This window comes from Lissotriton helveticus, chromosome 8, assembly GCF_964261635.1.
Source record: "Lissotriton helveticus chromosome 8, aLisHel1.1, whole genome shotgun sequence".
Taxonomy (NCBI): domain Eukaryota; kingdom Metazoa; phylum Chordata; class Amphibia; order Caudata; family Salamandridae; genus Lissotriton; species Lissotriton helveticus.
This window is the reverse complement of record NC_136069.1, coordinates 1,216,636,594-1,216,651,832: the sequence shown is the minus strand read 5'-3', so window position 1 is coordinate 1,216,651,832 and position 15,239 is coordinate 1,216,636,594. Positions and strand designations below refer to the sequence as shown.

Genomic DNA, 15,239 nt, shown 5'->3' with positions numbered 1-15,239 from the left:
CGGCGGACCTGCCATGACCACCATATCCATGGGAACTTCTTGCCAAACTACCTTCCCCCTACCCCTCCTCGCACTACTCCTCTCCACTTTCCTGCTATTGACCTCTGCCTTCACCTGTCCTGGCCCTAGTCCCCACCCTATTTATTTCCTCGCTCTACTCCTCTCCACTTTTCTGCTGCTGAACTCTGCCTTCACCTGTCCTGGCACGTAGTCCCCACCCTGTCTATCTGCGAATTTTCCCTCATCATTTCAGATCTAGCTATTTTGTCTGATGGCCGATGGAGCTACCTGGTTTAGCTATAGGGGAGACAGGTCGGGGATTCCCTCCTTGGACGTAACCTACCCAGTTGGTCTTCAGCCAGACTTCCTTTTGTCTCTCCTGTCGTCTCTTCCCGCATCCTCCCTCTATTTTTCTCTCTCCTTCTCTCCTCTCTCAATGTATTGAGACTGAACTATTCTGTCGAATGCCCGATGGAGCTACCTGGTTTAGCTATAGGGGAGATGGGCCGTGGACTCCCTCCTTGGCCGTCACCTACCCAGTCGGTCTTTAGACAGACTTTCTTTAGTCTCTACGGTTGTCTCTTCCCTTATCCTCACTTTCCCTCCTCCCCCACCCACCCTACTTTTTCGCTCCTCTCTCTCCTCCCCATAATGTATTGCTGATTGTTTTGATATAATGTTTACTTGTTTGATCTTTTCCTGATATATTGTTGAACCATATTGTTGCACTTCCTTTCGTCTCTCCTGCAGTCTCCTACCGCATACGCCCTCTATTTATGTCTATCCTTCCCTCCTCTCTCAATGTATTGAGACTGAACCATTTTGTCTGATGCGCGATGGAGCTACTTGGTTTAGCTATAGGGGAGATGGGCTGTGGATTCCCTCCTTGGTCGTCACCTACCCAGTCGGTCTTTAGACAGACTTCTTTTCGTCTCTCCTTATTGTCTCGTCCCTAGCTCCTATACCCTCTCCCCCGAATCTCTCCCCTTGCCTGCTACTCTGCCTACCCTCCTGTCCTTTGTGCCCTTTGACTAAGCACTCCTTCTCCCCTTGTTGGGGAAAGATCCAATATTTACACTCTGGAGTCTCAGCGAACCCGCTGAGTGAGCCCACTGCGTTAAGGGAGCCACTCACACTTGAGGTTTGGTATGGCACCCTTGCCAAAGCACTCCCTCTCCCCTTTCTGGGGAAGGATCCAGTATGTAGGCCTTGGAGTCTCAGAGACCACTCTGAGAGAGTCCACTGCGTAAAGGGAACCTCTCGCAACAGAGTTAGGGAAGTGATACCACTTCCCCTGGGATGACAGCTTACTGGACTTTGGACGTTTGCGTTGACTCGTCTACCGGTTTGTGTCCCCGTCACCCTTCCCCACCTCTTCCCATGCTGTGTCTCTCACCCTACCCTCCTCTTTCCTGCCTTCATTATCTGTCTACTTCCCCTGCTCCAACCCCCCCTCCCCTGATTCTCACACCTTGCCTGCTTTTCCCCTTTCGTATCTGTGCTTATTGTTTATCTCAACCTTACAAGTTACTATGTGGCCATGCTGTACGAACTATGTAACCTTTGTAACGATTTAACCTGTAACTATGATCTGATGCTCATGTAAAGCGCTCTGATACCTCCGGGTCTAGCCAGCGCTATATAAAACTTTTGAAAAAAATAAAAATAAAATAAATAAATTGGCAGGGGTCTGAGGACCCCCTGGCACGTGAGTGTCAGTCTTCTGCGGACTGGACAGGAGAGCTTGGGGATGCCAGTGGTCTGGACACTTCTCCTGACACTGGATTTGTCTCCCTTCCTAGCGTGGCTACGGAGGAGGGGGCTGCCTATAGTGTGGTGCTGAGGAGGGCAGCCAAGGCCTTGGGCCTTGAGCTCCCCATCGCGGCCGTGAGGAATAACCTCCTCACTGAGGTCCTTAAACCGCAGGCAAGCTCGGTCGAGCCTCTGCTGCCGTTTAATGAGGCCTTATCAGACGTTCTTCTGGGCACTTGGTCCAAGCCCGCCACAGGTCAGCCTGTGAATAGGAACGTGGCCAGGCGCCATAGCCCAGCTCTGGGCGACCCTTGCTTTCTGTCTACCCACCCCACCCCCGAGAGCCTGGTCATCCAGGCCTCTAATTCCCAGACCGCATTAAAGTCGGCTCCCCCCGACCGGGAATCCAAGAGGTACGAGCAATACGGAAAGAAAGTATTCTCCTCCCTGAGTTTAGGATTGCGGTCAGTCAACACCGCATGCCTCTTGGGCCGCTACACCCACTCTCTGTGGGATATGGTCGCGGACGTGCTGCCAGAATGCCTGGTGGAGGTCCGGGCTAAACTCGGCCAAGCCCTTGTGGAGGGTCGAGATGCGGCGCGTTATTCCATCCGGTGTGGGCTGGACACTACTGACTCACTAGGCAGAGCGATGGCAACGACGGTGGCGATTCGTCGCCACGCCTGGTTGAGGTCTGCCAACTTCTCGGTTGATGTCCAAAACACACTTATGGACATGCCGTTCGATGGCCGTCGCCTCTTTGGCTACAAGGCAGACCATGCGCTTGAGCGCTTTAAGGACTCCAGGGCTACGGCCAAGTCTTTGGGCCTCTCGGCCCAGCGCCAGCAAACGGCTGCCTTTCACCCCTTTCGTGGCCAAGGAAGGGGCGCCCCCACACGTCCTGCCAGCCACGGGCCGCAGACTGCCATCCAGCGCGGTAGCGGACGTGGAAACCGCCGTGGCGGCGGTCGGGGACAACGGTGAGGCCAGTCCACACCTACCCCTGCAGCATCCGCCTCCAAACCCGCCTAGTCCGTGCTTTCAGGCCCATGTGATGCCAGTGGGGGGCAGGGTTCGCCATCACCACCACCACTGGCGCACTGTCACATCGGACAGGTGGGTGCTGCAAATCGTCCGAAGGGGCTACTCCCTCCCCTTCAAGGCGTCCCCTCCAGCCATGCCAAAGCAGTACCACCGCGTGTCGGGGGATCACTTGAAACTTCTGCCATAGGAAGTTACGGCCCTCCTGGCCAAGGGGGCCATCGAGCGCGTTCCTGGGCCAGAAGTAGGGTGTGGTTGCTACTCCCACTACTTCCTGGTACCCAAGAAGGACAAAGGGCCTACGCCCTATCTTGGACCTACGGAACGTCAAAGGCTTCCTCCGGAAGGAGAAGTTCAAGATGCTGACATTGGCTCAGGTCTTAGCTGCCCTAGACCCTGGAGACTGGATGGTAGCCTTGGACTTGCAGGACGCTTATTTTCACATCCCCGTCCTGCCGGCCCACCTGCGTTACCTGCGGTTCACGGTAGGCCACGAGCACTTTCAGTTTACCGTGCTCCCCTTCGGCCTTACCAGCGCCCCACGGGTGTTCACGAAAGTGATGGCGGTGGTCGCAGCTCATCTGCGCAGGTTAGGGGTTTCAGTCTTCAGTCTTCCTCTACCTCGACAATGTGCCGAAGTCACACCTTTGTCCCTCTCAGAAGCTCCTCTTCATCGGAGCGGTTCTAGACTCGGCACAGTTTCGGGTTTATCCTCCCGAACAGCGGGTTCGGGATATTAAGGCTCTGATTCCGATCTTTCAGCCTTTATCCCGAGTCTCAGTCAGGTTGACGCTGGGGCTTCTGGGGCTGATGCTGATGGCCTCCTGCATCCTTCTGGTGCATCACGCCCGGTGGCGGATGCGGGCTCTGCAGTGGGACCTGAAGTTTCAGTGGGCCCAGCATCAGGGCAACGTTTCCGACCATGTCTTGGTCTCGGAGGGCACTGCAAGACAGTTGCAGTGGTGGCTCACGGACCGCGATTGGGTCAGCGGTAGATACCTCTCCCTACCCCAACCGGAGCACGTAGTTGTGACGGACGCGTCCCTCCAGGGCTGGGGGGGGCCACATGGGAGAGGCAGAGATCAGAGGCCTCTGGTCTTCGGCGGAGTCTCGGCTCCACATCAACCTTCTGGAGCTGCGGGCGATCCGTCTTGCACTGAAGGCATTCCTCCCCTCTGTCCGGGGGTGTGTAGTGCAGGTGTTCACGGACAACACCACTGCCATGTGGTACTGCAACAAACAGGGCGGGGTGGGGTCGTGGACCCTGTGCCAGGAGGCTCTGCGCCTCTGGCAGTGGCTGGAACATCAAGGTGTGACCCTGGTGGTTCAACAGCTGGCAGGTTCCCTGAACGCCAGGGCGGACGAACTCAGCCGTCGGTGCATGATGGATCACGAATGGCGTCTGAACTCGGACGTGGCGCAAGGCCTCTTTCAGCAGTGGGGAGAGCCTTGGTTAGATCTATTCGCCACAGAAGAGAACGCGCAATGTTATCAGTTCTGCGTGTTGGAATTTCCAAGGCGGCCCTCGCTCGGAGACGCTTTTCATCGCGAGTGGAGTTGCGGTCTGTTGTACGCCTATACCACTTCTGCCCAGAGTGCTGAAGAAGATCAAACACGACCGGGCCCAAGTCATCCTTGTGGCTCCGGATTGGGCACGAAGATACTGATATCCCGAGCTACTCAGCATGTCAGTTGATCCCCCAATTCGTCTGCCTCTTCAGGAGGACCTTCTGTCGCAGCAGCAGGGGACGGTCCTCCACCCGAACCTGTCTAGTCTCCACCTCCATGCTTGGAGATTGAGCGGCGACGGTTGAGGCCATTTGACTTGCCTCCTGAAGTTTGTTATGTGATTCTGGCAGCCAGGCGTCCCTCCACAAAGTCGGTATACGCCTGCAGGTGGAAAAGATTTGTGGCATGGTGCACAGCAAAGGCTGTGGATCCACTCTCTGCCCCCCTTTCTGAGGTTCTCCTCTTCCTTCTTTCTCTTGCCCAGCAGGGCTCTGCTCTGGGCACTATCAAGCGCTACCTTTCTGCCCTTTCCGCCTTCTTGAGGCTACCTGATCAGCCTTCTTTGTTCAAGTCCCCAATTGTTAACAGATTCTTGAAGGGCATCACTCGTATGTTCCCCCCTGTTTCTTTCGTGATGCCCCAGTGGGACTTGAATCTGGTTTTAACTTACCTGATGTGCGCTCCCTTTGAGCCGCTTCATAACTGTCCTCTTCGCCTTCTTACTCTGAAGACTGCTTTCCTGGTTGCCATCACCTCTGCCAGGAGAGTGAGTGTGCTCCAGGCTCTTTCCTCTAAACCTCCTTTCCTCTCTGTCCATCCGGACAAGGTTGTGTTGCGGACAAGACCCTCTTTCCTGCCCTTCCACATCGGGCAGTCCATCACCTTGCCCACCTTCTTTCCGCCTCCGCATCCATCTAAAGAGGAAGAGCGGCTCCACCGTCTGGACCCAAAACGTGCGCTGTCATTCTATCTAGATCGCACACGCCACTTCCGGGTGGATGACCAACTCTTTGTTGGTTACGTGGGCGCAAAGAAGGGGCGGGCAGTGCACAAACGGACCATCTCTCGGTGGGTTGTGTTGTGCATCAAGGCATGCTACTCTTTGGCTAAAAAAGAACCTCCTGTTGGGCTGAGGGCCCATTCCACTCGGGCCACGGCGGCTACCACTGCCCTGGGGCGGGGAGTCCCCTTGCAGGACATTTGTCAGGCAGCTACGTGGGTCTCGCTGCACACGTTTGCAAGACACTACTGCCTGGACAGCCAAGTCCGGAGGGATGGCTTCTTTGGCCGTTCCGTCCTCCAGGACTTTCTGGTGTAATCATTGGTTTGCAGACCCTCCACCGGGGTTGGTATTGCTGGGGTATCTATTCTAAGGCAAGGAATCTAATACTAACCTGTTTCTTTCAGATGAACAAGTTACTTACCTTCGGTAACGATATATCTGTAAGAAACAGTAGTTAGTATTAGATTCCTTACCGCCCCACCCATCCTCCCCGTTCGGCGAACCGATGTCTAGGGTTAAGGTCATCCCCTTTCAGGGCCCTAGTTTCATGGCACCAGTGTTGGTTTTTATCATGGCTCCGCGTTTCTGGCGTTTCTGTTTATAAGAACTGACGTCAGCACGCGGAGGCGGCGGCTAAGTACTCCGACAACGTCATCACGGCGACAACGACGCCGACGACGGACGCGGAGCCGCGGACGACGCCTACCGACGCGCATGGGTACTGCTACGCAAAAATTTCCGGATCCAGTCTGACGTCTGGGGATATTCTCAGGTAAGGAATCTAATACTAACTACTGTTTCTTACAGATATATCGTTACCGAAGGTAAGTAACTTGTTCGTTAGTTGGTGGGAACATCATTAAAGGTTGTGCCAACCAATTTGTGGTCTCACTGAGAACCTTTTAGATTCATAGTGTTGATGAAACAGAAAGTCGAAGGTATGATCATGAGTGTGAGTAGTATGTTTTCCAGAAATCCACTGGCTGATTTGATGTCGGATTACCTCCCACAGATCAAAGTATCCCGAAAGTGAGATTTTATAAGATTCTGTTGGGTGCGGGGTCAGTCAGATCAAGGATTTAATTCGAGAAACTGTTATGCCCATGTGTTCTTTAAATTTGCAGCTATAACAAATAAAGTATTTGTGGTAAATATAAAATGAAGAGCAATGCATTTGAAAGAGGGGTACCAGTGATTTCTCTGCACATCAACTCTGATTTGTACTCTGAAGTCACTCTGCTCACTTCTTGGATCTTCTATTTGTTAAACGATTTTGAGGCCACAATGAGCAACTTGGTTAAGATGGTCACAAATCACTGACAGAATATCGAGGAGCTAAATATCGACCTATAAAAATATTGATGACAAATTATTGACTACCAGAATATCGAATTGCTATCTGCAAACAGGTAAGTACAAAAATATCGAATCCAAAATATTGTTGTAAATAATATAGTATGTTAAAATATCGAATTTTTTAAATGTCTTAAAAGTAATGTAAATTAATGAAATAATAAATATAATTAAGTAAAACATACTTAAAAATACCTAAATAACCTTATAATTAATAAATAAATAATGTAATTAAAAAAAATAAACATGCATTTTTATTTTTTAATACATATTTATATATTAACTTGATAATATTAAAAAATATTCAATATTTTTAGCGTAGGATAGTGGGAGGGGAACATTTACTATTCCCACTCCAGTGAGTGCAACAGTAAGGAAAACGGATAGCAGGAGGGTAAAAATTACTATTCCCACTCCAGTGAGTGCAACAGTAAGGAAAGCGTTGGATAGCGGGAGAGTAAAAATTTAATGTTCCCACTCCAGTGAGTGCAACAGTAGGGAAAGCGTTGGATAGCGTAGTGGTAAAAATTACTATTCCCACTCCAGTGAGTGCAACATTAGGGAAAGCATTGGATAGCGGGAGGGTAAAAGTTACTATTCCCACTCCAGTGAGTGCAACAGTAGGCAAAGCGTGAGGGTAAAAATTACTAATCCCACTCCAATGAGTGCAACAGTAGGGAAAGCGTTGGATAGCGTAGGGGTAAAAAATACTATTCCGACCCCAGTGAGTGCAACACTAGGGAAAGTGTTGGATAGTGTAGGGTTAAAAATTACTATTCCCACTCCAGAGAGTGCAGCAGTAGGGAAAGTGTTGGATAGGGTAGGGGTAAAAACTACTCTTCATACTCCAGCAAGTGCAACAGTAGGGAAAGTAATGATTTATTATTTAAATAAAAATAAATTAATCAATACCAATAAAAAAAAAATTAACATTAATTACCAATTACAAAATATGTAATAATTAATTAATTATAAATATCAATACCTATTATTTATTAAACATGAATTACCTATTGATAATTAATTAACAGCAAATTCATTTTCAATACCAAAAATTAATGTGTAATTAAATAAACAATACCAATTAATAATTAATTACCAGTAAAATAATTATCAATACACAAAAATAATTTCAATAATTAATAAATTATAAATAAATTACTTCCCACCCTATTCCTCTATAAACCCACAACCCGCTCCAAATAATAAATTAATACAATTAATATATTTATCAATTAATCAATAAATACAAATTCATTACCAATTCATAATTAATTAACAATAAATTAATTATTGATACCAATAAAGAAAAATACAAAATTACAATTAAATTACTTCCCACCATATTCCCCTATAAACCCACAACCCGCTACAGAACTAAAACGCAAAATTAAATTAAAAATAATTAATATTTCCTAAAAATTAATATTTAATTTACTATAATTAAATTACTTCCCACCCTATTCCCCTATAAACCCACAACCTGCTACGGAAATAAATTACACAAAAAATTAAAGAAGATCAAATTCATTACTTAAAAAAAATTCAAACATACATTACAAAAATATTACATACTTTTAACATATATACTAACACTTAAAACACTATAAAAAATCCATATGTTTAACATCTATATTATGACTGTCGATATTACCTGAATTTCGATATTCTGCACCACTATATTTTTGTAATTCGATATTCTGTCCATTCTATATAAAAAACTCTATATTCTGTCCAGTCGATATTTTTTTTTCCATATTGTGACTAGTTGCCTCTGGTCACACCTTTGCTATCGTACTAAGTGTTACATCTATTAAGTGGCACTGATTCCCAAGAGTCAGATCCTGAGTACTGGTGCAGTGTTTTTAGGCTGAGTGAGTATTGATTAGACCACCTTTATTTTTTTATCAATCTTCAATAAGAACAGTGATATTAATTTATAAATCTTAGTTTGATTAATCCCAATATATTGGAGGATCAACTCAATGAGGTTGTGGGGTAGTTGTCATGGATTTAGGCTTCGCCGTTGTTTCTGAAGGCAGGCTATACCTTTTTTGTGTCCAGGATTGATAAGGGGCATTACCGGGATGGGGTTTGTGGCCCTGTTGAGTCTGGAAAGTGTGCTTCTGTCCCTACAAGCTCAGCATGATCTCGTGCTAGTTTGGTGGTATGCAGATTTGAACCTGCCTTGGATGGTCTGATATTGATAAGGGAGTATGTTAATGATTAGCTAGTTGTAAGTATTTTTTTATATTATGGCAAGTCAGGTCAAATGTTCTTAGATTTCGATCATTGACTTGAATCAGTCGGGTGCCATTGGTGTGGATGTTGACTGATTTTTCTGTAAATGTTGGGGTTATGTGCGGCATTATTTCTCAAGGCTTCCTTTATAATCAGGGCCTTGTCAATGAAGTGATGAGATCAGGTTACTACCCATGCCTTGCAGCCTTGGGTGGACACTAAAGTCCGTGATAAAGGCTCCTTGGAAGTTCTCCAGGGTGGAGTACTTCAATTTATTAGTCGCAATATTGTCAAATAACTCCAATACAGTTGTAATAAAATAGCTTGCAACATCTTTATAGATTTCTCAAAACGGCCTTCAGAGAAGTGTTAAAATAGTGGCAAAAATATTGGGTGAATTACGGGATGGAACACTGCATTCACTGGCATTATTAAAGGAGTGCTAGACATTTAATTGAGGCTGAATAAGTGGGTCACACATGTGCTGCCTCATTTCATAGCAGAGAGTGACTACATGGTTTCAAACTGCATATTGTACACTGATTCCAAAGCCTTCTCAGCCACAGGATGAAGGTGAAGTGTGGAGCCTGCTTAATCAAACAAGAGAATTAGGGAAAATACCCTTGTTGAAATACATACAAAATGTCTAGAAGACTATATACATAATGAAGGACTTCACACTGCTCGGCTCACAACGAAATGTATGAAGTAACCTATTCACCAAACTCTAAATCAGGCCCACAGTTTGTTTTCCAGCATGCACACCATAGATGAGTGTCCATTTTGTCAAGAAATGCCATATGGAGCAACTAGTAGTTATTTTGCTTGCTGTTTAAGCTGAGTGTTGTGACGAAGCACTCTGATATCTTTCAGATAGTAATGGCACTCTTTCTGGATCAGGTTCCATGTTCAGCAAAAGCTTTGGGGGTATGGGTCACTCAGAGAAGTGTCACTATCATCCTTCCTGTTCCTGGTCGACATTGATCGTCTAAAGTCACAGGGTCTGCTGGCAATCTATTTATCTTTTTGACATTGTTTGACAACAAGGCCTTTCTCAGTATCAAAGCACACATTACTTAGGGACTCGTTGTCAGTGATTTCATGGTCCTCTTTGATGGTTCTTCAGGCTTTCCAGGTACTCTTCACGGGGTACACACTTGCTATTATGTTCTTTTTTTATTGTGAATGAAAATTGATTGATTTAAAATGTAAAGTTACTTGTAATCATAATTCTTCATCTTTGCCACCTGTATCTACATCATAAACAACCTGCTCACCTCCCTAGTAAAGCAAGGAGAAAGGAGGGAGATGTAGAGCTTAAGATCCCTGCTGGTAGCAAGCTTACAAAATAATATTCTAACTGTATCTGCAGCGCACATGGCATCTGGAGCAAAATGGCTTAAGGCTAGAGTCCAATTACTTGAAAATAGAGATCAGCCCCATCTTTTCCATTTCTTTCCATTGCCATTTTCAAAGGTAAAATTAGGAGTGATCTAGAGCAGACCGATTGCTTTTAAACCGTGTTTTAACTCAGTCAGTCAGTCATAAAGTTACTTTATTCAATACTTATAGTGTAATATCATAAAAGTACAGATGAATTCAGTGTTTTAATTCTATTATTATAATTAAAAAATAACTTGTTGCTTCAGAGAGGTATGAAATATTTTTATAAATAGGGCTTATCGTTACAAAAGAGTTTAAGCAGAGATATTCTAGTTTTTCTGAATTTAACAAAGATACCTCTGATGGAAAACAAGGTTTCAAGTAGGTGATTTTTCCATCATGTTAAATAAAGCTCACTCACCCGCTGCTTTACAGTACAGTTTAAGGCAATCTTATTCCATAACCCTGCTCATGATTACAATGTACGTGCTTCGATGTTCACACTTTTCTGAAAACATATTTTATAATAAATGTTTTTTAGGACGAGGAAATGGCACAGCTTTGATTCGGCATGTGATTTCCGAGGGCGATGTAAAATACCAGATTAGATTTTATGGAAGAAGTAGATCAGACTTTAAATTGACAGGAAGTAATGTATGGTTGAAAGGGCAACAAGGCTCAACACAAGCAGAGCAAGGACAAGCTTCCATTTTTCAGGAGGTTCAGTCAGAAAGCAAATTAAACGAAAAGACAGGCAAGTATGAATCATAATTTGAAATTATACAGTTCAGGAAATATCAATACTGCGTAGTTCTTGGTTTAGTGCAGAATAAGTTCTTATATAATAGTATGTTTGAGTATCCGTATTTTGTGATTTTAATATAGATGTTTACTTAGTGGTCACACTTATTTGGATACAGAAAATGTGATTACTTGCAAGAAATCTCCATTACTCTCAGTCCTACTCTACCATATTACAGTAAATATTCAAAGAGGTTTGTCTAGACCTTAGTAAAAGGCACTCACATAATTTATCTAAAAGCAAACTTTTTAAGGAAACTCCTACCACTCCTTGGTATCCTTTAAGTAGGACCAAAGACACCACAAAACCTCTAAACAGTCTATTATAGCAGCGTCAAAGGTGTTGCAGACCAGGTTTACTCCAGACCACACTCGAGGACCAATGGAGGGCCGTGAATAATGCGACGAGGAAGAGTAGGACTCAGTCTGATGGTTCACATTATAAGTGAAGTTGCATCACATGGATGATACCATATGTATGAGGAATCTATCTTACAATCACAAAATCATTGACTTTTTTGCACATCTGTAATTTTATAAACTTCTTCAATTAAAAACAAGTGAAAAATATTTATTATTTATATAACATTTATTGCATCCAATTTTGTAAATCTATTTGCATTTATACAAACTCCAAAAAGTTTAATTACTTTCCATTGAGTTCAAGTCAGTATCTGCAAAATGTAAAAAGATTGACAAAAGACAGCCAACACGTGTTTCGCAGCAAGAAGTCCACTGCTTCTTCCGTATTTGTTATAATTCCTCGAAAAGTTGGGCCAATTTTCACAACTTCTTGCTATTTGGTTTCTCAATTTTCACAATAGAGTTGTACAGTCTTCATATACGTTCAACCTCTATATCCAAGCGTCTCAAACTTCTTGTGAATTTAACTTCTAGTCAGCATGGCAGATTTAAGGCAATAAGGTAGTTCACTGTTCAGGCTGGATTCTGCTTGTAAGTCAAGAAGCATTTTATGGTTCCTGCATCCAGAATTCCTCCCGAGGATACATCATTTCAGTTGCCTCACATCCATTATCATGCTACCTATCCAGAGGGGAGTAGCTTGGGTCAGTGTACCTTTCCAGGGGATTATTTACAAGCCCCTTGTGCCCCTGGGTCGTCATTTTTTCCACATATAAAAAGTGACGTACCGGCGGCGCAAGGAGCTTGTATATAAGCCCCTGGGCTCTAAGTAGAGCATTGGTAGAAGTTTTGCTTGGAAAGCAAAACAACGAAGCTCATCTTTTTTTTTTCCACCTGGAGAGCAAAGTTAGGTATACTCTATAGCTACTGTCTGGGGCGCGGCATTGTAATAACCTTAGTGGTAATTGCATTAAAGTATTTTTTTTACAGTGGAACCCGACAGTGCTCTTTAGAGCAGTTTTCCTAGTAGAGTACCCTGTGTGAGGCGTGGCTGAAGAGTCATCCTCTCTCTGTGGCAGGTCTCACACACATGATCCCCTCCTTGGGGAGTTGCATTTAGTCCTCTTGGGCTGGGTTCTGTAATTAATGTAATTACCTTTAAGATAAGTGCATTGCCAGGCATCTGACAGTGCTGGGCCGCGTATGTTATCACTTTAGTGGGAATTGCAAACAGGCTTCACATGTCTCTGAAACTAAGAATGCAGGGCATTCGGCCTGCATACCACCACTTTTTAAACTGTGGTAGGTGAATGTGAAACCAGCAAAGTTGCCTGAGGTTTCGCATCAGCTCACAGCAGATTAAAAAACGTTCACCACTAAGGGGTGGAACCACCATTGTAGTCCTGAGGTATAAAACATCAGTAGCAATCTGTTTTTGTTCCTTCCTCCGTATAGCTAATGCAAATATGAGTTAGTGTCCATGTATTGTAAGTGGCACCATAACAGTACTAGCCTACTGAGATTTGGACTGGAAGACTGATGAAACATAAGTTTATGCACTGGTCCAGTTGCATAAGTTTGTAGACAACTGGTAAGAAACTACTAGTTAATACTTTGGCCAAGATTCTACTCTCGATATTCAAAAGAGATATAAGGCAGTTTGAAAAGCACCTTGCGATTGACGTATGCTCCATATGCATGTGTTATGATTGCATATCAGAGATCCATAGATAGCATTCTGGCTCTCTTTGCTTTAATAAATATGTTTAACTTTCTCAGCAGGGCCACCAGCCTCTTAAAAAATTAGCCAAAATGCAACTTAGACCTAGCATTTTGCCACTCTGCAATTGGTTTCCAGTATATATGTTCTCTTCCGATGTTAACTGCCTCTGACCTTAAGTATATCATGACTAGTCAAACATGGATTTTGATTTACTCCTACAAAATTTGCAAGACCATCACCCTCACTCCTTGATGTAGTAGAGCATAACTTCACCTCCCTTTTGTTGGCTGCTCTTGATCCCATGTGCTGTTTAATCACTTCTACCCAACATGATCCCTCATCTCTCCTACTCAATAATGCCAAGAGTCATCTCTACTTGAGTGATCAGTAACTTGAGTCACTCTCTCTATGGCTGTGGAAGCATTGACCTGCATTTCTTCCTGCTTCCACAAGGACCTGAGGGTATTCTCCACAGAAAGTTTGTCTCAGTCAATCACAGCGTGACCAGCCCCTTAGGCTGGCTAGCCACAATTGTTATGTTATATATGTATGTTATGTTATATGGGATTTGTAACGCACACTATTACTCATGAGTATCCTGGCGCGATATGGGCTGCAGACGTGCGGATGGAAAAAGATTTAGAAAGCCTGTTTGAAAAGATAAGTTTTGAGAAGTTTCTTAAAACAGCGGAAGTCCTGGAAGTCCGCAGCGAGACAGGAAGGCTGTTCCAAAGAATGGCTACCTTAACTGAAAGTGACTGACCCCCCAACCTAGAGCGACGAAAGCGGGGGGTGGCCATCAGACGGTGGGAAGCTGATCGCAAGGATCGATGAGGGGTGTAAAAGGCCACCCGTTTCCTAATGTAGGAGGGTCCTGAATCGTGCAGGGCTCTATGAGCTAATGTGAGGGCCTTGAACTGCACCCGCTGGACCACGGGCAGCCAGTGAAGGTCGCACAAGTGAGATCTAATACTTGATCCCTTAGAGATGTTAAATAAGAGTCAGTTTGTTCACCAAGTAACCAGGAATGCCTAGAAAAGGCGCATTGGCGTAATCCAAGCGGGACAGGATGAGTGCCTGAGCCATATCAAAAAAGGGTTCCTTTCTGTGTTATGTAACTTTTGCTTCGTGACCAACTGGTCTACGCACAAGTCTAATGTTACTCGTGTTCAGAGAGTGGCTTTAGGTAATTATTACTGCACAACACTGAAGTTACTTCTTTCTCTCAACATTTTATTTTCATAGAATTAAAATCATTTATATAAAATTCATAACAACACATTTAATTTCCTAACATATATTCAAAAGCATTCCTAATCTAATACAAAAGCAAATCCTATTCTGGTTTAATTCTCAAACATACAAATTAAAAAAAAAAATGTATACATTAAAATATTGATATTGAAACATCAGAATACGTAATTTGTAGAAAGACCCTTTGGCAACGCATTTCGGTGCGTTAAGATCTTTAAGCACCTTCTTCAGGACAGACTTATAGGTTAAAACAACTGATCTTCTTTCTAAAAATTAAATACATACAGTTAGTATATTATGTCTAATTGAGAGTTAATAACAGCTGGGTGTCGTCAGCATAAGCCATGATTTTGGCACCCAGCTCTACAGCCAGGGAGATCAGTGGAGTCAGATAGATATTGAAAAGCAGAGGGCTCAGAGTCGAGCCCTGGGGGACTCCAGTCAAGACCTCCCTGGGCGAGGATGAAAAGGGAGACCTGCTGAGTACGGGCATCCAAAAATGATTCCAGCCAATCCCATCCCATGCCTCCTCAGGATTATTCAAGAGCTGTATTTTATCTACAGCACTCACCTCCAGCCACACCGGAAACATCATATATCTCATTTCGGCATCTCTGGGTTTTCTCTCTTTTGCTTCAAAGTTTTTCCCCTGTCACTGTAATTACTGTATAAGATACAGCCCCTTTGCCGGACAGGTAAAACAGTGTCTCTGCCCCTAAAGTTGATTAGGTCATTTACTATAAGCTCTGGATGGGAGTGAAGGCACTGGAGCCTGGTTAATGCGTTCCACTGAGCAAAATGTTGACAGCCACTTAG

General features: G+C 44.6%; 1 protein-coding gene across 3 annotated transcripts in view; it reads left to right on the top strand.

Moving 5' to 3' along the window:
- Positions 1–15,239, top strand: part of LOC144773252 (ATP-binding cassette sub-family C member 5-like) — a 2,136,031-nt gene that overhangs the window by 1,516,420 nt on the left and 604,372 nt on the right. For 2 of the 3 annotated variants that reach the window (XM_078658154.1, XM_078658153.1), the window contains exon 17: positions 10,824–11,036. The exons of the other annotated variant lie outside the window; for it this stretch is intronic. In XM_078658154.1, the coding sequence (XP_078514280.1) occupies positions 10,824–11,036 (213 nt within the window). The remainder of the gene's footprint in view (positions 1–10,823; positions 11,037–15,239) is intronic. 3 annotated transcript variants of the gene reach the window in all.